This window comes from Myotis myotis, unplaced genomic scaffold, assembly GCF_014108235.1.
Source record: "Myotis myotis isolate mMyoMyo1 unplaced genomic scaffold, mMyoMyo1.p scaffold_m19_p_2, whole genome shotgun sequence".
Taxonomy (NCBI): domain Eukaryota; kingdom Metazoa; phylum Chordata; class Mammalia; order Chiroptera; family Vespertilionidae; genus Myotis; species Myotis myotis.
In genome coordinates, this window is record NW_023416324.1 from 110,705,232 (window position 1) to 110,732,767 (window position 27,536).

The following is a 27,536-nucleotide window of genomic DNA, read 5'->3' on the forward strand; positions in this document are numbered from 1 at the left end:
GAGGACACGGTTGTCTTTTTCAATCAGGAGGGAGACACAAGCTCCCGACTGCTCTGAACTCCATTTCTGGGCAAGTCTCTGGGGACCCAGACTCATACGGGCAGAAACTGGACTGCTCTGAACTCCATTTCTGGGCAAGTCTCTGGGGACCCAGACTCATACGGGGAGAAACTGGACTGTCTGGCATTGGGCAGAACTCGAGGGCGGCTTTCTCTCAGAGGTGCTTGCAGCGATTACCGCAGGACACTGAGACCCGGGGCCTCTTAGGGCAGGGCTGAGGATCAGCCATAGCTGTTTGCTCCGCCCAGTTGATTCCCTGACACCCCGCCCCACCCAAGCTGTGTGCAGAGGCTTTTGCATATGAATGTCCTGGCCCTTTGCAATCTAAAATTACCTAACAAACTGCAGCTGGGTCAGAGAGACCCAGAACTTCGAAAAGAAGGCCCAAGGCCCCACAGCAGCTTCCATTGCTTCACAGCTGGGCCTCATCTGGGCACCTCCAAATCCCAAACAAGGAAGAGGAATCTGCAGATCTCTCTGTAGCTCCTGCTGGGTAGCCTCAGGCAGAAGCTAAATTAGCACCTCCTTAGAGATCCAAGAGCCAGTGTACCCAGTGGTCAGATTGGGACCATCCAGATTACAACTCCTCAGATCCTTAAGGGACACACTCAGGGGGCAGACTCAGTGAGCACCAAAGCCCCACTGAAGCAAGTCTTGCCCCAGAAGGGCAGCACAGAAGTTCTCCCACCGTAGACACAGCTGATTCTCATAGCCAATTGGCCTGGAGGTCAATTCCTCCCAGTGATACCTACAACAATCAAGGCCTAACTACAATAAGACTGTTCACACAGCCCACAAAGGGGTGCACCAAGAGTGTCCACCTCAGGTAATTGGGGAGGCTGAGACACTGGGCCCTATAGGACACCTAGCACAGAAAGCCACTCTATCAACACAGGGAAGCAGCCAAAATGCGGAGACAAAGAAACAGGTCACAAATGACAGAAATGGAGGAAAGCAAACTACTGGATTTAGAGTTCAAAACCATGGTTATAAGGTTTTTCAAGAATTATCTAGACACTACCGATAAATTTAGTGAGACCCTCGAGGTTATGAAAAAGGACCAACTAGAAATTAAGCATACACTCACTGAAATAAAGAATAATATACAGAGATCCAACAGCAGACTAAAGGATCACAAGAATCAAGTCAAAGATTTGAAATCCAAAGAAGCAAAAAACACCCAACTGGAAAAACAAAAAGCAAAAAAATCCAAAAATATGAAGATAGTGTAAGGAGCCTCTGGGACAACTTCAAGCGTACCAACATCCAAATTATAGGGGTGCCTGAAGAAGAGAGAGGGCAAGATATTGAAAACCTATTTGAAGAAACAATGACAGAAAACTTCCCCTACATGGTGAAAGAAATAGACTTACAAGTCCAGGAAGCGCACAGAACCCCAAACAAAAGGAATCCAAAGAGGACCACACCAAGACTCATCATAATTAAAATGCCAAGAGCAAAAGACAAAGAGAGAAACCTAAAAGCAGCAAGAGAAAAACAGTTAGTTACCTACAAGGGAGTACCCATGCCGGGAGCCGGTCCATGCTTGCTGTTTCAAGGGACCTGGCATATATGGCATACAGTTCTTAATATGTTTGCTCACCTTCTTGGCACTATGTGTTTTAACCAAGGTCTCTGAGAAAGGTTGTTTCCCCAGGTAGGGATTTTCCCCTGAAGTTAGGGAGGGAATAAAACCTCTTAACTAAGTGCCAGGCAGGTAATTAATCACTTTAACTATGAACAATCATGCTTAAGCTACATAATCTTTACTCCCTGGAATGGAGATAAGAAACGCCTTAACCTTTGTAATAGAGATTGATAGGATTGAATCAACTGGTATAAATACAGATGTAATAAGACAGCAGATGTAATAAGACACAGATGTAATAAGACACAGAACTAAGAAGACAGAACCAGGAGGCACAGAACCTACACAGAACATTCTCTAGAGACAGAAGAACTTTGCTGGAGAGAACGTGGCAAAAGATCCTGGACAGAAACTGGCCTCAGAACCTAGAGACAGAACCTAGCGAGAGAACATGGCAAAAGATCCTGGACTGAACCTGACTACAGAAATTGGCAAGAGAACCTGACTAGAACCTGGTGACTGAACCTGGCTGGAGAACCTGGACAGAACCTGGCTGGAGAACCTAGCGAGGGAACATGGCTACAGAACCTGGCTGGAGAACCTGGAGAACCTAGCAAGAGAACATGGACACAGAACCTGGATGGAGATCCTAAGCAGAACCTCTCTGGAGATCCAGACCAGAACTTGGCTGGAGATCCTGGCTGGAAATCCTGGCTGGAGATCCTGGATGGGCTGCTGATCAGCTGAACGCTGTCTCCGTATCGTTCCTTCTTCGCCGACTCCGTCCTCACCTATGGGGAACCCCTGGACCTGCTCGGGTTGGACCCCAGCATACCCATATGATTGTCAGCTGATTTCTCAACAGAAACTATGCAGGCCAGAAGGGAGTGGCAAGAAATATTCAAAGTGATGAATAATAAGAACCTACAACCAAGATTACTTTACCCAGCAAAGCTATCATTCAGAATTTAAGGTCCGATAAAGAGCTTCACAGATAAGGAAAAGCTAAAGGAGTTCATCACCACCAAACCAGTATTATATGAAATGCTGAAAGGTATTCTTTAAGAAGAGAAAGAAGAAGAAAAAGGTAAAGATAAAAATTATGAACAACAAATACATGTCTATCAACAAGTGAATCTAAAAATCAAGTGAATAAAAAATCTGACGAACAGAGTAAACTGGTGAATATAATAGAATCAGGGGCATAGAAAGGGAGTGGACTGACTATTCTCGGGGGGAAAGGCGTGCGGGAAGAGACTGGACAAAAATCGTACACCTATGGATGAGGACAGTGGGGATGGTAAGGGCAGAGGGTGGGGTGGGAACTGCATGGAGGGGAGCTATAGGGGAAAAAAAGAGGAACAACTGTAATAATGTGAACAATAAAGATTTATTAAAAAAAAAAACAACTCAGCAAACAACAAGTGCTAGTGAGGATGTGGAGAAAAGGGAAAAGTAGTTCACTGCTGGTGGGAATGCAGATTGGTGGAACCACTATGGAATACAGTATGGCGGTTTCTCAAAAAATTAAAAATAGAACTTCAGTTTGACCCAGTGATCCCACTTCTGGGAATATATCCTAAAAATCCCAAAACACAAATCAAAAAAATATATGAACCCCTATGTTCATAGAAGCATTATTTACAACTAGAGGCCCGGTGCACGAAATTCGGGTGTCCCTCAGCCTGGCCTGCACCCTCTCCAATCTGGGACATCCCTCTCACAATCCAGGACTGCTGGCTCTTAACCGCTCACCTGCTTGCCTGCCTGATTGCCCCTAACAGCTTTTGCTTGCCAGCCTGATTGCCCCCTAACCGCTCCCCTGCTGGTCTGATTGACGCCTAACTGCTCCCCTGCTGGCCCCCAACTGCCCTCCCCTGCCGCCCGGTTGCCCACAACTTCCCTCTCCTGCTGGCCTGGTCACCCCAACTGCCCTCCCCTCCCAGCCTGATTGCCCACAACTGCCCTCCCCTGCCAGCCATCTTGTGGCGGCCATCTTGTGATAATGTTGCGCATGATGCCACCTAGGTTTTTATTATATATAATAGCTAAGATTTGGAAACAACCCAAGTGCCCATCAGTAGATGAATGGATTAAAAAGCTGCGGGAAATTTACATATGGAATACTATGCAGCTATAGAAAAGAGGGATCTCTTACACTTTGGGAGAGCATGGATGGACCTGGAAAATATTATGCGAAGTGAAATAAGCCAAAATGAGAAAGAAAAATATCACATGATCTCACTTATTTGTGGAACCTAATGAAAAAAAATGAATTGACCAACAAAATAAGGCCCAAAGCATGGAGGCATGGAACAGACTGACATACCTCAATGTGGGGACGAGAAGAGATAAATCAAAGAACTTATATACATATACGCATATACATATATACGTATATGGACACGGGCAATAGAATAGTGAAGACTGGGGAGAGGGGCTGGAAGGAGAGGGATAAAAGGGTAATATGGGAGATATCTGTAATACTATCAACAATAAAAAATATATTAAAAAAAGAAAATAAGAGGAATTAAGAGTTTGGAAGAAGAGGACCTATTTTGCTTATAGAAATACTTATTATCGCCAAAACCGGTTTGGCTCAGTGGATAGAGCGTCGGCCTGCGGACTGAAGGGTCACGGGTTCGATTCCGGTCAAGGGCATGTACCTGGGTTGCGGGCACATCCCCGGTGGGAGATGTGCAGGAGGCAGCTGATCAATGTTTCTCTCTCATCGATGTTTCTAACTCTCTATCTCTCTCCCTTTCTCTCTGTAAAAAATCAATAAAATATATTTAAAAAAAAAAAAAAAAAAAGAAATACTTATTATCACTATTCTCTTTGATGGTGGTGGGGGAGATTGTTCAGTTACCTCAAATTATAGAATGTCAAAATCAGAAGGGTTTTTAGAACTTGTTCTACTCAAGAATATCTTCTGTCTTCACAATCCACATTGGCTTCCCACCACTCTCCTACCACCTTCTATATTTTAACACTATATTCTGTTTTCTTGACAGAGCTTATCACATTTGAAATTACCTTTTTAATTTGTTTTCTTATTGGTTATCTAATTTTTCCTGATGAAACAATAACTTCCTGAGAACAGGGAACTTATCTGTTATAGTGGAGATCTGAGTTCATATTTTTCCCTGTCATCCTTATAAATAGAACCTCTATAGTGAGGGCTGTGGCAACATTATCTAGCATTACAAAGCCACGTTTCCCAGTCTGCCTTGATGATACAAGTGGCCAATTGGATGTAAGATATAATTCTGTGGAATTCTTGGAAAGCTCTTAGCTGGAAGGAGCTCCCTTCTGCCCTTTTCCTTTCTTCCTTCCTGATATGTAATGCAATGGTGGGGTTGCTTTAACCATCTTAGGACCATGAGGTGATGCTGATAATGAAATAGCATAAGAATAGCATACGAGCTCTGATTTTCAGGTCTCTGGACTTGCTTTATGTAACATAAATAAATCCTTTATCTTGTTTTAAAAAATAAAGAGCAGACTTATGCTTCTATTGAGAAATATGACATGATTTCTGAGATATGATTCAAAATATTCCAGCAAAATAATAATAACAAAGCAAATTCTGAAATTGTTGAATCTTGATGGGTAAATAAAGATCTCATTAGACTTTTTCATATTAAAAATATATATCATGTTTTAAAGGGGGGAGGGCAGGGCAGACTACATAGGAGCCATAAGAGAAAAATAGAAGTAGAGAAAAACAGTGGTCAGAAAGATGGGGTAGAAAACAAAATTTTGGGAGAGGCCAAAAAATATCAAAGTTTCAAGAAGAAATACAAAACAATTTAAAAATTTTTACCTTATGTCCAGTCCCTCTCTTTCAACGGCTTTCAAAAACAATGGAAACAAGGTTAGGTCAGAGGAAAAGAAAAAGAGAACTGGCTAGTCAGGGCAAGAATAAGGTCACTGAAGGCCTTCACAGAGAGTTTCTAGAGAGGGTGGGAGCAAATACCAAACTACTGTGGGCTTGAAAGGAGAATGAAACCTGAAACACTGTCAGCAAAAAGAGAAGAGAGGATAAAACATGAAAGAGTAAAGGTGAAAACACAGAAAATGTTATAAAAAAATCTGGTGGAAAAGGAAAGGAAAATGAATCCAGTGTGAGAAAAATGAATAAGTGGAATTGCCTTGAAATTGAGCACAGCATATTTGTGGAAGGTTTAAACTTGAAATAGAAAAAAAACTAACTTTTCTGGAGAAAGAGAATGCTAACATTGAATTTCTTGCCACTGTGCTAGAAGTGTGTATGTATGTGCGAATGAAATAGATGTTATTTCCTTTTACAGTGGGAGGATGAATTACTGATATCAATATCCAGAAAAAGTAAGTGGTAAAAGTGATATTGGTATCTTAATTCTTTTAACTAGATTCTTGCCCATGTTTGAAGACAAAGAAATGGAAATAAGGTAGTTTTAGCTGCTCATTAGGGTGCCAGGTCATTTATTTAGGGGCCAGGAAGGGAATAGTTTGTTGAAAGATTATAAAATTCTAATTCTTGGCCAGGAATCCCTATATGCCCAACAATACCTTAATATTTTTAGAAATATCAGTTTTTACACATTCGTAGGCAAGATTTTGCCAATATTTTCTTTCTTATATTACCAAAACTTTTGTTTTCAAAATATAAAATTATACTAAAACACTGAGTACCCAATTTTATTTAATTTTTATTTTTTTAGAGTAAATTCAACCTTCCTCCTCCTTTTTCCCCCTTTTTTGAACATATTGGGGTTACATTGGTTAACAAAATTATACAGGTTTCAGGTGCACAATTCCACAATACATCATCTGTACACTGTGTTATGGTTCAGTACCCTGAGTACTCATTTTAAAAATACATATCCATACTCCAATCTCTTAAGAAATCAGTTTTGGCCCAGCCGGTGTGGCTCAGTTATTGAGTGTCAACCTATGAACCAGATGGTCACGGTTTGATTCCTGATCAGGGCACAGGCCCAAGTTGCGGGCTCGATCCCCAGCGTGGGGTGTGCAGAAGGCAGCTGATCAATGATTCTCTCTCACCACTGATGTCTTTATCTCTCTCTCCTTCTCCCTTCCTCTCTAAAATCAATAAAAATATATAAAGAAAAAGAAATCAGTTCGGTTATTTATATCTCCATTAATATTTGGAAACCTCCCTCTGAAAATGCCATTCAAATACCTAAGTTCTGTCCTTCCCATGATGGACAACATATCAAAAGAAAAAGCATAATTTTGTTGGAATTAAAAAAGAGCAACAGAGAAGCAAAATTCATTGTGGTGCTAAGAGGAAAAATGCCACACTAAACAGAAGAAGGTCTAATTTAAAAAAAAAACAATAACACACAAACTTATAATAAAAATATAAGTTGCCCTAACTGGTGTGGATCAGTTGGTTGAGTGTTGACCCATGCATCAAAAGGTCGCTGGTTTGCCCTAACCGGTTTGGCTTGGTGGATAGAGCGTTGGCCTGCGGACTCAGGGGTCCCGGGTTCGATTCCGGTCAAGGGCATGTACCTTGGTTGCGGGCACATCCCCAGTGGGGGGTGTGCAGGAGGCAGCTGATCGATGTTTCTCTCTCATCAATGTTTCTAGCTCTCTATCCCTCTCCCTTCCTCTCTGTAAAAAAATCAATAAAATATATTTTAAAAAACAAAAAGTCACTGGTTTGATTCCCAGTCAGGGCACATGCCCAAGTTGTAGGTTCAATCCCCAGTCAGGGTTTGTGAATCCTCAGTTGGGGTGTGTGTGGGAGGCAAATGATCAATGTTTCTCACATTGATGTTTCTCTCTCTTTCTTCCTCTCTCCCTTCCTCTCTAAAATCAATAAAAATATATTTTTTTAAAGAAAGATAAGTCAAAGAAAGCAAAGCTACATAAAGTCAAGAAGAAATTTAAAAAGCCATGGAATTTTATAATTAGACAATAACTATTAATTTTTTCCAATGCCTAGAAACCAGATTACAATTAAGTTAGTAAGAAAAAGCACAAAGTGAAAATCCCATGAGGTATGTCAGTGAAGTATAGCAGAGTAGCAACTTAAGTGTGAGACAATCCAGAGAAAGTATTTAAAAATGAAAAAGATCTATGTTTCATGAAAGAGTCAATGAGGACTGGCTGAATAACCAGGCAAGGGAGAAAATAACAAATAAAATGCAACGGCTGGAAGAGACGGAATCCAATGTGTAGGCTAAGGTATTGGTCTCACAAAGAGTAGGACCTCTTTTACTCTCAGATTAGAAAGACTAGGAGAGAGGCAGATAATCTTAGAAGTGACAAGAATGGAAGTTCACATCCAGTAGTTTTTATGTTTACAGTGCTTCCAATAGACTCATTATCTATAATAATAAAAGCGTAATATGCTAATTAGACCAGACATCCTTCCTTCCAGACAAAGCCACAGCAGGTAGGGGCCGAGGCAGAGGCGGCAGAGGCCCCCGGCCACAGGTGGGCGGGCTGGCAGGGGCTGGGACCAAGGCCCTTGCGCGAATTTCGTGCATCGGGCCTCTAGTCCTATATAATAAAACCCTAATATGCAAATCAACTGAACAGCCGAACCGGCCGCTATGATACACACTGACCACCAGGGGGCAGATGCTCAATGCAGGAGCTGCCCCCCTGGTGGTCAGTGCGCTCCCACAGGGGGAGTGCCACTCAGCCAGAAGCCAGACTCATAGCTGGCAAGTGCAGTGGCGGTGGTGGGGGCCTCTCCCGCCTCCACTGCAGGAGGGTGGTAAAGAGTGAGGGGCCCCGGACTGCAAGGGGGATGTCTGACTGCCAGCTTAGGCCCGTGTCAGACATCCTCAGAGGGCTCCCAGACTGCGAGAGGGCACAGGTTGGGCGGGCTGAGGGACCCTTCCCCCCCACCCCCCGCATGAAATTCTGTGCACCGGGACTCTAGTTGCATTATAACATGCAGAATGAAGCTCAAATTGGAAACATAACCAAGCTGCTCCTTACACATAACACATAAACAGGTTCCATTCCAATGCTATGTTTTAGAACAGCAAAGCAATCTGGAAGAAAACACAAACAAACACATTTTCTGGCAGGTAGCCTTAAAAGCATAGGCTCTAAGAGTCAGAATGTTGGTGACCATATCTTAGCTCCATCATTTATTAGCTGGATGACTTTAGGTAAATTACTTAATTTCTCTATGATTCTATTTGGTCACCTGGAAAATAAGAATAGTTGTGAGATTAAATGAGAAAATCTATAAGAACTTAGGGGAAAACGAAGCACACAGAAGCTCACTAAATGTTACAAGCTGTTAGTGGAATTCTTAAAAGAGGTTCCAATAGTTCATAAATATGATGGTGTTAAATTATACACAATTCCTACTTTGGACAGAAATGTGAGAAGCAGAAGTACAAATCTTATTATAGAAACTGATGATGTTTCTTTTCTATTCTAAATCTTCAGAGGAAAATTGCTTCAATTCAGCAATATCTCCAATTCACCCAACAATTATTTGAACTATAAAGGGCTGACCAAGCATATTTCTCCCAATGTATGACACGCTAACAGGCTATGTACTTTTTATATTATAAGACAAATATAAATTATTTCACATTTTTAAAAGGCTGTGAAGACTTACAATCCAGTTGCTTAACACAGAAAGTGGACAGATGATCAGTGTTGTTCTTGGTCTCTCTACATCAGTTTTCTTTGAACCCTCCAATGCAGATGCTCCTGAAAGAATAAATCAGTGGCACTAACATTAAGTGTTTTTCCCCCCCACAAATATATAGTCAATAAAGAAATGACAATAATGTGCCTCTATGAAAAAAGACATTAGGAAGAACTAAAATGAAGCAGATGGACTTCTGTTTCCAGCTTTAAAGAAGTAACAGTAACTAGATTTTTACTTTGTCACTTTAAACAGCTAAATACCTAGAGAGTGACTATTCATGGGAGAGGTAGAGGATTATGAGTAGAAGGGGATACAAGGAGAAAGTTTCAAATACCCACTGATACTCATTAAATTATTCATTAGGATGAACATTTGTTTTATGCAATTCTCTGAATTTGGACTATGGTTAACGTGGTAGCCAGACACCAAGATGGCCCCCAATGATAATCCACTTCCTGACAGTTACAACCTTGTGTAGTCCCACCCCACACTCCACTGAGGTTGGTCTGTGGACCAAAAGGATATGTCAGAAGTGAAACTAACTTATAAAAAATGCAGCTTCTCTCCCTCAGATGCTCTCTCTCTCTCTTACCCTGATGACTCCCTCTGGGGGAAGCCAGCTGCCATGTTGTGAGGACACTCAGGCAGCCTAAGAAAAGACGCCCTCCAATTTCATTTTCCATTAGAGGCTCAATGCACAAAATGCATGCAAGAGTAGGCCTTCCTTCCTTCAGCTGCCGGCACCAGCTTCCTTCTGGCAACCGGGACCCGGGCTTCCCTCTGGCCGCCGGCAGGCACCCCAGACCCAGGCTTCCCTCACAGCCCCGGCTTCGTCCAGAAGGATGAAGGATGTCTGGTCTAATTTGCATGTTATGCTTTTATTATTATAGACTAGAGGCCCAGTGCATGAAATTTGTGCAGGGGGGGGGGGTCCCCCCTCAGCCTGGCTGCACCATCTCCAATCTGGGACCCATCGGACATGCCTCTCGCAATCCGGGACCACTGGCTCCTAACCACTCGCCTGCCTGCCTGCCTGATCGCCCCTAACCCCTCTGCCTGCCTGCCTGCCTGATCACCCCTAACCACCTCTGCTTGCCTGCCTGATCATCCATAACTGCTCCCCCTGCTGGCCTGATCACTGTTAACCACCTCTGCCTCGGCCCCACACCCTGGACTCAGGATTCCCTCATCTGGCCAGTTGTAGGCACTTGGGACCCAGAATTCCCTTCCTCTGACTGGCCACAGGCACCCAGGAACTGGGCTGGTTTCACCCAGGCCGGCTGCAGCCACATGGGACTGTGAGCAGGTGGCTTCACCCAGGCCGGCCGCAGGCGCCCAGGACCGTGGGCGGGTGGCTTCACCCGGGCCACAACCACAAGACCTGGGACCTTAGGGCTGGCGGCTTTTCTCCCTCTCCCAGGCCGCAGCCTCAGCCGCAAGCGCTGGCGCCTGGGACTGCAGGGTGGGCCTCTTTTCTCCCTCTCCCATGGCGTTGGCCCTCGGCCATCATAGCCACTGTGGCTTTGTCTGGATAGACATCCGGAAGACGTCCCGTCTAATTAGTTTATCTCCCTTTTATTAGTATAGATTCCCTTATTGGGCAGTATTTACATTATTCCCAATATTTCACTAAATGCATCAATGAAACTGGTTTTTCATGTCTTCTTGTACACATCTATAGAGTTCTAGGTGGTCTATCTTTAGCTTCACTACATTTGGTCTGCTCTCCACGGTAATTTACATTCCCATCTACAGTGCATGAGACTTCCTGTTGCTCACAACTTTGCCTATACTTGGCATTAAGATTTTTAAATGTTTGTAAATATGATGAGTGAGACAGTATCTCACTGTTCCCTTAATTTGCATTTCCCCAATGACTGAATCTGCATATATTTTCCTATATTTATTAGTTTTTTGGGTTTTCTTTCCAAGAATTATACATTTATATTCTTAGTGGTTATTCTCCTACTATATTGTCTTTTTCTAAATGATGATAGAGGGTTCTTTACATATTCTAAATATTAATGCTTTCTAAGTTACACTTATCACAAATATCTTCTTCAGCCTTAACATTATTCAATGTCTATGGTACCTATTGATGCATGGAAATTTTAAATGTTGAATTTAATCTTTTTCTATGCCTTTGTGTGTCTTGTTTTTTTAAAATCACTATTTACCGGAATATATGGCTTCTATCTCCACTCACTGATTTTTGTTTTTATTCTGTTTCTCTTCCAGAAATATCTGTATTTGGGTTTTATCTCAGCTATGATTTTTTTTTTAAGTTTCTCTCCTGTATTACTGCTATGTGTCTGCAACAAAAAGGAACTTTTTGTGTGAACTTAATTCTATCTCAATTCTATCTAAATCATATCTCAACTAAATTCAACATTTCTTAAAATTCCTAAAATTGGGGTTAAAAATAATCTAACTGAAATGCCTACATTTTCTATTCCTAATAGTTTGATTCTTAGGCCAAAAGTTAGTTCTTTTTCATCATTCTATGTTAGCTCAAATATCACCTTACACAGACTCCTACGGTCAATCTTTATTTCATTATCTTCCTTTATTTTTTCACAGCATTTATTGTCTATAATGATATTTATTAATTTTATGTTTTCTCCATAATTAGGCATAAGTTTCATGAAAATACACTTTTGTCTGTTATATCTGCAACATGTAAAATAGAGGAAACTAAGACACAGAGATATAAATTGTCCCAAATCTCCTTAATCCTAGTTCAATCTCTTTCCATCTCCAATATTGAGACTTGTAAGCAGGGTTGATTTCCTATCAATTACAAAATACAAAATTACAAAAAATAATAAAGATCACTAACATTCTTAAGTGAAAAGCAGATTCTACTTATACCAAGTAGTAAACCTTTATTATAATTTAAATTAAATTAAGTTTTTAAAGCAGCCATAAATTGATCTGTGCCTTCACTAGAAGAAATATCGTTGGTACTCAGATGAGTAAGGGACCTCCTCTCATCAATTTCTGACCTAAATAAAATACAAAAAAGTACTTGACAGAAAACACATCAAAACATATCTTTTTCCTTTTTTTTAATGGGATTATGTATTTTTTCCTTCCTCTACTTTCTAAACTTCTTATAGTATGGTTTTATAACTTTTGTCATTTAAAATATTTTTCACTGAAAAAAAAAGCAAACAAAACAAAAGCTCAAAACCCAGCAGGTTTACTGACACTTTTTCAACATTTTCTTTTTTGTTGCAGGAGTAGATGAAGTAAGTGCACATGTAAACTCTGTATCTTCTTTAACCTTAGAAAATTCTGCTGAAGTTAAAAACCACAGAATCATTAAGATATTTTAAAACATTTTCTCCTGTGCTTAGGCACAGGTACTTTCTGAGAACAGAAAATAGAATACCATTTCCAGCCCTGACCGGTTTGGCTCAGTGGATAGAGTGTCGGTCTGCGGACTGAAACGTCCCAGGTTCCATTCTAGTCAAGGGCATGTACCTTGGTTGCGGGCATATCCCCAGTGAGGGGTGTGCAGGAGGCAGCTGATCGATGTTTCTCCCTCATGGATGTTTCTAACTCTCTATCCCTCTCCCTTCCTCTCCGTAAAAAAATCAATAAAATATATATTTTTTAAAAAGAATACCATTTCTACACTACCTTAAGAGTTTATATTATTAAAAAAGAATAAAATAATGTCTGGTAACCAAAATTGCCTCTTCTGACACTAAGCTCATCTTCCTAAGGAAGAGATGTAAAAGTAGAAACAGCCATATGCAAAGTGATTCAGCTCCCAGGTGGAAGGAGAATTTTTTTCAAGGAAACAGGTACCTGACTGCTAATAAAAAGGATGCCAAATTTATGGTCAGTCAATGGTGATGAGTTATTTTCCAAATGCAATTTCTCAACTAATTAGGAAGCAATATATGATTTGATTTAGCAGAAAAAAAAATAAAGAATATGTTTTAAAGATAAAGTAAAAATAATCATTGTTTATTCATACATTTGTATGATAATATGAACTATAATATTTCCAAGAACATACTCCCACCATACTTTTGAAATTACAATTTAGACAGATATGAGTAAGGTTTTATCGAAGTAATTTTATAAGTAGTAAAAAATCATTTTGTCTTGTTTAAAGTTGGTTTAAATAATTTCTCTTACATTTTATTTTGAAATTATTCTTTCATTTTGCCTCATTCAATTAATATCCCTGGTAAGCTCCAAGAATAGTTCATATGTAAACTGCAGTCAAGTTTAAGACCTATTACTAAAGAATTCTAAGCTTGAGAGATGCAAATCAATGGTTTTTTCTTAAAAATTTTTAAGTGTAGATTATAGATAGTGATATGTATATACATACCTTTAATTCTGCTTTTACTTTCTGATTGTGCAGTTCTCAGTTTGCCTATGAACAACCAAATACAAAAATGCTCACACAAAGAAATTAGAATATAGGAGAGAGCATCAAATCAAATCCATTTCATATTACCTTTCACTTTCTGTGGCAATTCACTAGTTTCGATTTCCTCTGAATCGCTGCTTTCAGTATACTGGACAGCAGTTTTTATTCTAAAATTAAATATATGCAATATTTTTATCGACCCAAAACGATTATAAATAAAAACATGTTTAATAAATGTAATATAAATGCTTCTTGTCCTTCCCCACTTATATTTTGAAAAATATTAAAGTGAACCTTTATTTGACAAATGAAAGTCAAATTTGCCACAAGCATTTTGTTTTCTTTTTTAAAAATTAAATTTATTGGAGTAAAGCTGGTTAATAGGGTCATATAGGTTTCAAGTGTACATTTCCATGATACATGATCTGTATGTTGCATTGTGGGCCCACCATCCAAAGTCAAAGTATTCTGTTTTCATAACCAGATGCATTTACTACGCAAAATGCAGTTATCACTATTATTAAAATAAATTTGAAAAAGTAAAGCATTCTAAAATAGTAATCATTTTAATACTGAGTTCAATTCAATTAAAACACATAAAACTAGAACAAAAAGAAAATGAAATGAATCTTATCAAATAAAACACTTCCAATATAATGAAATAAGCAGCTAAGAGGCAATAATATAAATCTTCCACAATGAAAAATTTTTGTAAATTTTGTGTAGAAAAAGTATATTATAGTGGTTAAATGCCTAAGTGCAACGGGTTCTACAGTCAGACTGCACAGATTCAAATCCCCATTCTGCCACTTATTTGTTATATAACTTTAGGTAAGCTATCTAATGGTCCTCTATGCCTCAGTTTCCCCATTTGGAAAACAGAAATAAAGATACAATCCACTTCACTGGATAAAATGATAGAACAAACAAAGCCCCTAAAATAGTTTGTTACACAGTAAGTACAGGTGTACTGGATGTAATTAATATATGTGTTGGTTGTTTTTAGTTTTTCCCATGTCCTCATTATTATTATTTCTATGTCCTTTAACGTGATCTGGTCCACCTAATAGAGCTGTTAACTAGTTTCCTGGTCAGTTCAGAGTTCTAAGATTTGATATTTGAGAGGAAACTGATGAGTCCTAGTTCTGTGCTCAGTGCAGACAGGTTTTAGTGATAGAAGACAATTAACAGATTCCCAGTTTGAGGTCTTTATTGGTGAAATAGCTAACAGAAACTCAGATTTGAGGTTACCCAACCGATATTGATGGTGGAAAATACAACAAAAGCCAAATATTTAGATCTACTTCAGAGGGTAAGTGAAATTTATAACATTAACAGATTCAAGTTGAGATCAGAGGGGCATTGTGTGTTTTATTCAAATATCCCCTCTAGTCTACATTAATATAATACTCTCCATAAATGACTTTATTGTGTCTTATTTCCACTAATGGTAAAGAAAGAACTGAGATGAGCAAAAAGTGCTTTTGTCAAGCTATCTAATAAAATGTCAGTTTCATCTCCTCAAATTCATAAAGCTCTTCTAAAGTTTCAACAAAAACAAAAAATCCAGAAGCTAGATCTTAGTTCCTATGTGAAAGAAATAGAAAAAAAAATAGTAGAAAGACAAGGGATTAAAAATTAATAATTTACTGATGTGCTAAACAAACCTATAGAGGTAAATTAACAGAATGACTAACTTAGCCATTGCTGCCAGTCACCTTTAGAAAAGTTAAAAAAAATTATCAATTCACTTATTTTATAGATTATTACTTTTCTACCTGCCTAAGTCACAGTGCTTTTTATCAATTTCAAATAAAAAATGTATTTAAAAAACTATATAACTCAGATATAATGGCCCTTTCTCCTATATGTAAAAAAAATGGAGAAAGAAATTTAAATAAACAAATTATATATTATCAAACCTCAATGAGAGTTTACCTTTTGGAGCAGGAACTAGACAATTCTGACTTGGTATATTTACTCTTTCTTTTGACATCTGAAATACTGGGTTCTCCGCTACACCTAGATCCTTCCATTTTAAAGAAAAGGACAAATATATAAAATATTAGTAAATTCTTAGGCTAGCAATAATCCTTCTTAAAACCCTGGTTTTCCAACTCAATAATACAACTTTTTAAAAATACTTCTTAATTGAATTATAACTTCTTAATATCTCCATTCCTGCCCTTTCAATCAGCCAGTTCCTCGTTTCCTATTCTAGTGTTTTCTCATTAAAAAGTACCTTCACTTTGTTCTGTACCCAGTCTTTCCCCTGTAGTCATCCAGCCAATCCCCACATTGGCTGAATTTCCTGATGTACCAAGGCAGCAGAAAGCTGCTGGAAAAAAATGAACAGTAAGTAGATAACTATCTATGCTAATAAAAGGGTAGTATGCTAATTAAACCGGACATCCTTCCAGACAAAGCCACAGTGGCTGCTGCTTCGAGGGCTGGGCTGAGGCTCAGACAAGCCACGGATGGCAGCTGCTGCTGGGAGGGCCGGGCCAAGGCTCAGGCAGCCACGTCAGATGGCAGTGGCGGCGGCAGCGGCGTGATGGGGTGTCACCTTCCCCTGATCGGCCCGGTTACCTCCCATAGAGGGAGGCCTGAGGAGGTGATGGGGGAGGTGCCTCCCCATGATTGGCCAGTCGCCTCCCACAAAGCGAGACCAGACTGTGGCTGAGCCGTCAGTAGGACATCCCCTGAGGGCACCTGGACTGTGAGAGGGAGCAGACCGAGCTGATGGGCCCCCCTACCCCCAGTGCACAAATTTTTGTGTACCGGACCTCTAGTCCTTTATAATAAAGAGGTAATATGCTAATTAGACTGACCAGCAGAACAAGGTGACCATCCGGACCACCTTCCAGACAAAGCTGGGCTGAAAGGGCTGAGCCCCTTGCACAACTTTCATGCATCAAGCCTCTAGTCTTCTATAAACTCCTAATTTTTCTATCTTTTTACTCCCTCAATTATCTATATTTTCCCTGAACTATATTTTCTTTCCTTCTAATGCTAACTCATCTACCTGTTCTCTTGATCTCATTTCTTCCCACAGGCCTATAAAATAGTCTCTCCATTGTATTCAAAATCTTCCTATCCACGGGTTTCTTTCTTAAACTAAAAAATAGGCAACCAAAAAAGCCCTTGCCCTAACCATTTTGGTTCAGTGGATAGAGTGGTGGCCTGCGGACTGAAGAGTCCTGGGTTCAATTCTGGTCAAGGGCACATGCCCGGTGGGAGGCATGCAGGAAGCAGTCAATCAATGACTCTCTCTCATCATTGATGTTTCTATTTTTCTCTCCCTCTCCCTTCCTCTCTGAAATCAATAAAAATATATTTTTAAAAATGTTTGAAAAAAACCAAAACACCCTCAATTCTGCATCCCTTTCCAACTATCTATTTCCCTCTCCTATCTCAAATATAACAAACTGAAAATAGCTCACAGTTGTACTTCCAATTCTTCACATACTATTTTAAAAATATTTTCAGCCTATTCTGCTCTAATAATCTTCAGAAATTAATTTGTGAAGTGATTACTAAGTACAACCATATAATCGCTAAGTCCAGAGATCTCATTACTTCTCCTGACTTCAGAATTTGTTTCTAACCTCTCTTTCCATAGGTGCTGCTGTCCTTGCATATCTACATATATAAAACCCTAATATGCAAATAGACCGAATGGCAGAACCGAACAACCAGTCGCTATGATGTGCGCTGACCACCACGGGGTGCACACAGAACATGGTGGGCGTCAGAAGCAGGCAGCAGAGCACAGAACATGGTGGGATGGTGGAGCCGGGGCATCAGACCAAGGCGGAGCACTGGTTGCTGTCATCGGGGCAAGCCTCTGGTGGTTACCGAAAATTCTTTGTCCCACACGCCGAAGTCCCACCAGGAACTCGCACCTGCTGCTGGTGCCAGGCACCAGTCCCGATCACTTGGCGCCATCAGCAGGTGTGAGCAGCAGCTGCCGGCCCTGATCGCCCCTCATGGCTTCTCCACCTCCCCCTACTCCTGAGGGGCGATCAGGGCTGGCAGCTGCCTCTTGCACCCACTGCTGGTGCCAGAGACACTGCTCCACCCACTGCCAGTGCCAATCCCACTCACACCCACAGCCAGCACCGGAGCCATTGCTCGCACCCATTGCTCGCACCGACTGCCAGTGCCCAGCCCTGGTCCCAATTGCTTGGTGCCATCAGTGGGTGCAAGCAGCAGCTGCTGACCCAATTGTCCCTGAGGGCTTCTCCACCTTCCCCTGCTCCTGAGGGGCGATCAGGGCAGCAGCCGCCGCATGCACCCATTGAGGGCGCCAGCCCCACTTGCACCTGTTGCTGGCACCGGCCCCAATCACTCTGCGCCGTCAGCAGATGTGAGTGGAGCCAGTGCCATCAGTGCGTGGGAGTGGGAGCAGAGCTGTGGGCAGGCAGGGGACTGGGGGCTGCAGCGGGAGGGTGTGAGTGGGGGCACGGAGGATGAGCCGAGACCCACGCCTGCGTCCACTGCAGCCTCACGGCCCATAGTTCTTTTTAAGGTGCAGGAATTTGTGCACTAGACCCCGTAGTTACTCTATAAATACTATAAACTAATCTGAAGTCCCAGAACAAAATATGCTCTATTATTGTGTTTTTATTTTGCTGTTTAACTACCTTTCACAGGATATGTTTCTCGACCAAAAACGTTCTTCCTCAGCTTCTCTGCCTCGCGTACTACCACCCAATTCCATCATCACCTCCTTGATGGAATTTTTCCTGACAACCGTCATTCAGAAAAAGAGATTGGAAGTTTTTGTACAGTACAGAGCCCCAGCACTAGAATTACATAATTAAATTAGAAAAATCTCACAATAGGGTGGTGAAGGCCTGGGATGGGGGCGGGGCAGGCTACAAGAGGTCAATGGGGGGGAAAAGGGAACATACGTAATACTTTCAACAATAAAGATTTAAAAATAAGAATTTAAAAATCTCAATAAAATATGAGATCATATCAAAATTAAAGTTTACCTTTGGTTAGTTCATCTGTCTTTTCACTGGTATTGTTTCTTCCCAATTTCATAGATCCACTGTTAATATTACATTCCTAGATGAAAAGGCATATTTCTTACATAGTACTGTTGTCAGTTTTAAATAAGCTTAAAATGCATCCTATTTTATATTTCTTTATTTTACATAATAAAGACTATTTAAATTGTTACTACATTTTGGAGCAAAGGAGAAAGATGCATTAAGTAAAAAGAAAAAATACATTAGCTGATTAAAATTTTCTTCACAGGTATCTCAAAAAAGAAAACTAGTTGGTCTTTACCTTGCAAAAAGAATACAAAAAGCAAACCTCAGTTATAAATGGCGTGTTAGTTACTATGAGAAACATTCATGAAATGGGAGTTACTTTAGAATTAAAAGAAATTCTCAGATGATAAGCTTTCAAAACAAGGGTCCCTACAGCAAGTAATAGATCTTTAATGAGGCTGCCATAGCCATGCTTTTCCTCTCCTGTTTTACTCTATCAGGGATTTTCCTGTCAACCTGACTTTCCTTTTTCCTTCATGTATAGCCTTTTGTTTCAAAATGCATCAATGTACACATGAATACAAAAACTTCTATAAAAGTAAAACTTTATACTTCTTCATGAAAATATTTTTAACTGAGTCTAGCAAGGAAGGATTCCTCCCATCTTACTTCTAATTCTTAACTTGATTCTGTAAGTAGGAATAAGCCCCAATAAAATGGGATTTAATTGAATTAATTCTTGTAGGTTAAAAAAAGTAGGTGAAGTTGTCATATTATAAATCAAAACCTCAGAATGGAGGGCAGGATTGGTAAACAGGAGTACAATAATTTTTGCTGAAAATTAGGGCTAATAAATGAAATTTAATTTTAGTTTTAAAAAAACAGAATTTTTAAACATTTTACAAAATCCAATGACAGTTAGGATTTACTAAAAATGTGACTGAAAGACGATATATCCTCTTCTAATGGTATGGGTGGGAAAATCCAAAATGTAACATTTTTAGAGATATGTAGCTAGAAGAGTTATTTTAGATCATTTTAAAGCATTAATAACTCCAAGGAACTAATATAAAAAATGCTTTTCGATCCTCTTCAATAGTTAGTACAACCATTTTTATTAAACAGTATGCAAAAAAATCTAAAATTGTATCCACAAATAAAAGATATTCTTTACATTATTCATTTTATATTAATTTTGTTTAGGCAAGCTTTTTCTCCATAGAGTTCAAAGACAAATTTTCTACAAAGTCCAACATATCAATCATCTATTGAAATTTAAATCAATTATATTTTACTCTGTAAAGCTTGGGATATCTAAATCTACTTAAAATACTGGAATTTTTGTTGCAATAAATTCTAAGCTGGAAATCACATTTTCAGCCTCAATTCCAATTAATGTAGCAAACTATCCAGAAACCTTCCAAATATAAAACACCTTAAATGCATGGCTAATCTGGGGGGGGGGGGGGGGGCGGGGAGGGAGAGCCTTACTGATAATAGATAAGTTTTAAATTGATAACTGACACCGATGCTGTAAGAAGTCCTAGGTGCTTTTCTTTTCTTTTAATGACCAAATGTAAAAAGAACAGTATATAAAGCATTAGACTATTCCAGTAGGGAATTAGATCTCAGATGTTAATACAGAATTAAACTTGCAATGAAAGTATAAAGAAGGAAATGCAACTAAGTGCAGACATTAATAAATTTATTAATCAATGGCAGGAAACTGGACTGCAGCCTCTTTGAAATCTTAAAATTTAGAAGTCTTAAAAAATATTTTTGCACAGATCTTTTGCGTAGTTATTTCCTACTTTAAGTTCTTTGAATTTTCAGCTCAGAACAAATAATACTGTTTCATTTTAATAATATTTATTTTTCCATAAAATGAATTCACTTTATTAGAAATTGAATATAACTATATTAGGCATACATCTGATACACACACACACACACACACACACAAACAAGTTAAATATAAAAATTCACCAATATTCTCATCATTAGATCATAACTGTCACTATTAACATTTTGGCACATATAGTGTATAGCTACACTTAGATATAGATAATATGTAATTACAAAATGAGGAGTCAAACACTATATACAGATGTGGCCTTGGCCCTGTTTTTTTGTTAATCCTCACCCAAGGATATTTTTCTCCATTGATTTTTAGAGAAAGTGGAAGGGAGAAAGGGCAGGGAAGAGGAATGAGAGAGGGAGAGAGGGAGAGGAAGCGAGAGAGAGAGAGAGAGAGAGAGAGAGAGAGAGAGAGAGAGAGACATCAATGTGAGAGAGACACATTGATTGGTTGCCTCCTGCCCCCACACCAACCAAGCCTTGGGATCCAACCTGCAACCCAGGTTCAATTTCTTGACCAGCCCTTCAGTGTGTGGGCTGACATTTTAACCACTGAGAAAGACCAGCGAGGGTGCCACTCGACTTTTTAATTTTTTTAAAAAATAGTTTATTGAATTTTTACAGAGAGGAAGGGAGAGGGATAGAGAGTTAGAAACATCGATGAGAGAGAAACATCAATCAGCTGCCTCCTGCACACCCCATAACGGGGATGTGCCCACAACCAAGGTACACGCCCTTGACTGGAATAGAATCTGGGACTCTTCAGTCCGCAGGCCTGCGCGCTAAGCACTGAGCCATACTGGTTCGGGCTTCACTTGCCTTTTTTAACTAAAAAAATAAATCATGACAATATTCTTCAAAAATAGAATTTTGTAATTTTGTATAACTATTAAATTTTATATCTATACTAGAGGCCCGGTGGACAAAAAATTGTGCTCACGGGGGGGGGGGGTCCCTCAGCATGGCCTATGCCAGCTGTGGGCAAACTACTGCCCGCGGGCCAGATCCGGTCCATTTGAAATGAATAAAACTAAAAAAAAAAAAAAAGACCGTACCCTTTTATGTAATGATGTTTACTTTGAATTTATATTAGTTCACAAACACTCCATCCATGCTTTTGTTCCGGCCCTGGGTCCAGTTTAAGAACCCATTGTGGCCCTCGAGTCAAAAAGTTTGCCCACCCCTGGCCTATGCCCTCTTGAAGTCTGGGTCCTCTCGGAGGATGTCCACCTGCTGGCTTCAGCCCACTCCTTGGGGGATCGGACCCAAGCTGGCACTCAGGCATCCCTTTGGCCGCCCGGCAGCCCTTGGAGGATGTCCACTTGCCAGCGGGGAGTAGGCCTAAGCTGCAGTTGGACATCCTTAGCGCTGCTAAGGAGGTGGGAGAGGCTCCCGCCACCACTGCTGTACTGGCATCCATCAGCCTGGCTGGTGGCTGAGTGAAGCTCCCCTTGTGGGAGTGCACTGACCACCAGAGGTCAGCTCCTGCATTGAGCGTCTGCCCTTGGTGGTCAGTGTGTGTCATAGTGGCCAGTCATTCCCAGTTGTTCTGCTGTTAGGGTCAGTTTGCATATTACCCTTTTATTATATAGGATAGAGGCCTGGTGCATGGGTGGGGGCAGACTGGTTTGCCCTGAAGGGTGTCCTGGATCAGGGTCGGGGTCCCACTGGGGTGCCTCACCAGCCTGGGTGAGGGGTTGGTGGTTGTTTGCAGCTGGTCACAGCCCCTTCAGGGTGGGGGGTCCCCACTCGGGTGTCTGGCCAGCCTGGGTGAGGGGCTGATGGCTGTTTGCAGGCTGGTCAAGCACCCAGCAGTGGGGACCCTCACCCCATGGAGGTTTGGCCAGGCTGGGCGAGGGGCTGAGGGCCATTTTCAGGCTGGCCAAGGCCCACGGCAACGGAAGCTCCCAGCCTCTCCTTTTTTTCTTTTTTTCTTTTTTCTTCTGGGATTTATTTACCTTCTATAATAGAAACTTTGTAGCCTTGAGAGGAGCTCAGAGCCAGCCAGGACAGGTGGGAGGGAAGCCTCCTGCTCACTCCAGCTCCGTGGCCATGGCTGGCTGAAAGCAGGTATCTGAGGTTTATTTACTTTCTTCTATAATTGAAACCTTGTTGCTTTGAGTGGAGCTCAGAGCCAGGCTGCGGCAAGAGGGAAGCTTGGCTTCCTCCATTATTGGGGCAACCAAACCTCCTGCTCGCTCCAGCTCCGTGGCTGCCAGCGGCCATCTTGGTTGGGTTAATTTGCATATAGTTGCTCTGATTGGCTGCTGGGCGTGGCTTAAGGTGTAGCGAAGGTATGGTCAATTTGCATGTTTGTCTTTTATTAGTGTAGATTATAATTTAACTATTAGCTTACTAAGAGGTGTTTCTTTTATTTCTTTTTTTTAAATTGAAACTTTATTTTTCAGATTATTACAGTGGTTCCTCTTTTTTCCCCCCATACCTCCCCCCCACCCGGTTCCCACCCTGCACCTACCCTTACCCCCCCCGCCACTGTCCTCATCCACAGATGTATAATTTTTGTCCAGTCTCTTCCCGCACCCCCCACACCCCTTTACCGCCGAGAATAGTCAGTCCACTCCCTTTCTATGCCCCTGATTCTATTATATTCACCAGTTTATTCTGTTCATCAGATTATTTATTCACTTGATTTTTAGATTCACTTGTTGATAAATGTGTATTTGTTGTATCTTTACCTTTTTTTTCTTCTTTCTCTTCTTATAGGATACCTTTCAGCATTTCATATAATACTGGTTTGGTGGTGATGAACTCCTTTAGCTTTTTCTTATCTGTAAAGCTCTTTATCTGACCTTCAATTCTGAATGGTAGCTTTGCTGGGTAAAGTAATCTTGGTTATAGGTTCTTGCTATTCATCCCTTTGAATATTTCTTGCCACTCCGTTCTGGCTTGAATAGTTTCTGCTGAGAAATCACCTGACAGTCGTATGGGTACTCCCTTGTAGGTAACTGACTTTTTTCCACTTGCTGCTTTTAAGATTCTCTCTTTCTCTTTTGCTCTTGGCATTTTAATTATGATGTGTCTTGGTGCAGTTCTCTTTGGATTCCTTTTGTCTGGGGTTCTGTGCGCTTCCTGGACTTGTAAGTCCATTTCTTTCACCAGGTAGGGGAAGTTTTCTGTCATTATTTCTTCAAATAGGTTTTCAATATCTTGCCCTCTCTCTTCTTCTGGCACCCCCATAATTCGGATGTTGGTAAGCTTGAAGTTGTCCCAGAGGCTCCTTACACTATCTTGATATTTTTGGATTCATTTTTCTTTTTGCTTTTCTGGTTAGGTGTTTTTTGCTCCTTCGGATTTCAAATCTTTGACTTGATACTTGCGATCCTCTAGTCTGCTGTTGGAACTCTGTATAATATTCTTTATTTCAGTCAGTATATACTTAATTTCTAGTTGGTCCTTTTTCATAACCTCAAGGGTCTCACTAGATTGCTTCAGGGTCTGACTAAATTTATCGACGGTTTCTAGAAAATTCTTGAAAAACCTTATAACCGTGGTTTTGAACTCTATACCCAGGAGTTTGCTTTCTTCCATTTCTGTCATTTGTGACCTGTTTCTTTGTCTCCGCATTTTGGCTGCTTCCCTGTGTTGATAGAGTGGCTTTCTGTGCTAGGTGTCCTATAGCGCCCAGTGTCTCAGCCTCCCCAATTACCTGAGGTGGACACTCTGGGTGCACCCCTTTGTGGGCTGTGTGAACAGTCTTATTGTAGTTAGGCCTTGATTGTTGTAGGTATCACTGGGAGGAATTGACCTCCAGGCCAATTGGCTATGAGAATCAGCTGTGTCTACGGTGGGAGAACTTCTGTGCTGGAGACACCCTTCTGGGGCAAGACTTGCTTCAGTGGGGCTTTGGTGCTCACTGAGTCTGCCCCCTGAGTATGTCCCTTAAGGATCTGAGGAGTTGTAATCTGGATGGTCCCACTCTGACCACTGGGTACACTGGCTCTTGGATCTCTAAGGAGGTGCTAATTTAGCCTCTTCCTGAGGCTACCCAGCAGGAGCTATGGAGAGATCTGCATATTTCTCTTCTTTGTTTAGGGTTTGGAGGTGCCCAGATGAGGCCCAGCTGTGAAGCAATGGAAGCTGCTGTGGGGCCTTGGGCCTTCTTTTCGAAGTTCTGGGTCTCTCTGACCCAGCTGCAGTTTGTTAGGTTTCAGATTGCAATTTTCAGATTGCAAAGGGCCAGGCCTTTCATATGCAAAAGCCGCTGTGCACAGCTTGGGTGGGGCGGGGTCTCTGGGATCAACAGGGCAGAGCACGCAGCTATGGCTGATCCTCAGTCCTACCCTAAGAGCTCCCGCGTCTCAGTGTCTGGGTATCGCTGCAAGCAACTCTGAGAGAAAGCCGCCCTCGAGTTCCGCCCACTAACAGACAGTCCAGTTTCTCCCCGTATGAGTCTGGGTCCCCAGAGACTTGCCCAGAAATGGAGTTCAGAGCATTCAGGAGCTTGAGACTCCCTCCCGATTGAAAAAGACAACTGTGTCCTCAGTTGCCAGCCCTTTCCACGTGCGCCTCCGTACCTCTGCACTTTACTTCCGCACCTTCTCTGATTCTCAGTGTGATTTTCTCTTTCCTTCTAGTTGTAGAATTTCCACTCAGGTAGCCTTCCTGTGCTTCTGGATGATGTCCATTTTGTCTTTTTGTTGTATTTTTGAAGTGGTTGTGCGAGGCAGCAATTTCCGATGTTTACCTATGCTGCCATCTTCGTTTCTCCGAGGTGTTTCTTTTTTGTGTTTAAAATAATGCTGGGGGGAAATAAACTTGTACTTTTTTCTTTGGAAAAAATACATGTCTGATAACTTCTTTAGGTAGTTTCTTTAAAAAGACATTATTGAGTGGAAAATTATAAACATTTTCAAGGCTCTTGATACAAATTACCAAAATGCCCTCAAGAATGTGGCCCTGATGTTCACTCTTATCAGCAACAAATGAGAGAAGCCTGATGTCTCTGAAAACAATGCATATTATCAATTTTTTGGCAATTATCTTTTAATGACAAAATTAAAAGGTTTAAAACTAAACCAATGACTTCAGAGGAAAAAAACACAAACATTCACTAATACTTTACCTTCTTCAGTTGATTTTTTTTAATTCTTTCAACAGGAAGAGGTTTACCACCATGGAAGTTGGTAAGAATTACTGCAATGGCTGTAAGAGTTTTGCCCTTAAAATGTTTCAAAAAGACAAATGGTCAGATTCTAAAATCCAGTTGACGAGAGAACATTCCAAAACCAATTTAAAATCAATTAATTAAATATCAAACACCATTCAAAGCCACAGAAGTGTACTATTATATTAGATAATATACATATTAATCAAAAGTGTCATTAAGAAATACTTTCCCACAGTGCATTGTTAGAAATTATTAAATTATTTACTCATAAAATACTATAAACAACTCTGAGAAATGTGTTTTTATTAAATGACTGCTGTTCTAAGAGTTTATATTTAACCCTAAACTAATACCTTTATCATGAAACTACTTTTGCTTGCTATATAATTCCAAGCTAATTTAAAATTATTAGTCATTCCAGTATACACATAAGGTAATCATTTTATTAAATTTCATTTAAATATAATTCCAGCACTTAAAAGCTATAAAGAACATGATATACCTTGTAAGTTTTTCTTAAATAAAAACATGCAATCTTTGATTTTTGCCATAGCTGAAGTTATAATTAGCAATACAGAAACAAATCTGGGAATTTTAAGGCAGTGTAAGGTAGCAATTTTCAAAGTGTGATCCACACAGGCCCTAGGGGACCCCAGGACCCTTTCAGGAGTTATGTGCAATCAAAACTATTTTCATAATACTTCTAAGACCTTATTTGTGTTAACATCTGTAGGAATGCCTCAAAAAGCAATGGTGGGCAAAATTGCTAGTGCCTTACCATAAAACAAAACAGGTGACACTACTTTCTAATAGTGGTTATTGTATTAACTGCCACTCATAATAAAAAAAAGTAAATGCCAGTTTCACTTTAAGATGTTAAAAATGTTCTTAATGAAGCAGTACACATTAATTTTATTAAATCTTGCCTCCTAAGTACATATCTTTAAAATATCCTGTATAATAAGATGGGAAGTACACATAAAATACTTCTTTTGATACCAAAATATGAGGGCTATCTAGGGGAAAAAAATCACTGAGATTAACCACGATGCATCATCTCACATCATCACTTTTTTATGCATCACTAATTTTACATGAAAGAATAACCAACAGATAGTTATTCATGACAAAGTGGCAGACATTTTCTTGAAAAATGAACAAAGTGAGTCTATCATCTTCTAGGGAAACAATTGATAGCATCTGTTGTTAGTGATAAAATTTCAACTTTCAAGCAAAAATCAGAATGTTAGAAAATTCGTATCCGATACTATGGGAATAGAAGCTTTCCAAAATGTAAATGCCTAATAAGATCAGCAGTATTAACAATGAATTAAAATTGTTGATAAATATAATGAAATGCATTGACATTTGACAGATCTGTATAACTCAGTGAATAATTTTATAAAATGCCTGATGTTATAAAATCATGCATGGGTAAAATACGCATTCAATATGTAAGCTACCCCAATGGATTTTAATAGAGTATAAAAAGTTCACTGATATGACTTTTAAGTTCCACATTATAACTACAATATGTAATGAACTAATACTTGCTTGATTTTTTTATTGTATCAAAGAAGACTATATTTATCTAAAAAGGCTATTAAAACACTGCTCTCTTTCCAACTACAAATCTGTGTAAGGTTTAAGTTTCTTTACACATTTTAACCAAACATGTATCACAACGGACTGAATGATAAACCAGATTCAGATGTCATCTATTAGCCCAGACATTAAAATGATTTTCAAAATTAAATGTGAGTTTTATCAAAATTGCTTTTGTTTTTGAATACTTTTCATTAAAAAAATATGCTATTCATGTTAACAAGTAAGTTTGTTAACTGTTATTTTTCAGTTAATAATTT

General features: G+C 40.1%; 1 protein-coding gene across 5 annotated transcripts in view; it reads right to left on the reverse strand.

Moving 5' to 3' along the window:
- Nucleotides 1–27,536, reverse strand: part of HLTF (helicase like transcription factor) — a 169,386-nt gene that overhangs the window by 74,470 nt on the left and 67,380 nt on the right. For 4 of the 5 annotated variants that reach the window (XR_004973922.1, XM_036348322.1, XM_036348323.1 and 1 more), the window contains exons 8-13: nucleotides 25,627–25,722; nucleotides 18,681–18,756; nucleotides 15,619–15,709; nucleotides 13,768–13,847; nucleotides 13,639–13,683; nucleotides 9,252–9,346 (exon numbers count right to left, since the gene is read on the reverse strand). Coding sequence is in view for 4 of the 5 variants with exons in the window: in XM_036348322.1 (XP_036204215.1) it covers nucleotides 9,252–9,346; nucleotides 13,639–13,683; nucleotides 13,768–13,847; nucleotides 15,619–15,709; nucleotides 18,681–18,756; nucleotides 25,627–25,722 (483 nt within the window). In the remaining variant the exon portion in view is untranslated. The remainder of the gene's footprint in view (nucleotides 1–9,251; nucleotides 9,347–13,638; nucleotides 13,684–13,767; nucleotides 13,848–15,618; nucleotides 15,710–18,680; nucleotides 18,757–25,626; nucleotides 25,723–27,536) is intronic. The other variant, XM_036348324.1, reaches the window with a different exon arrangement.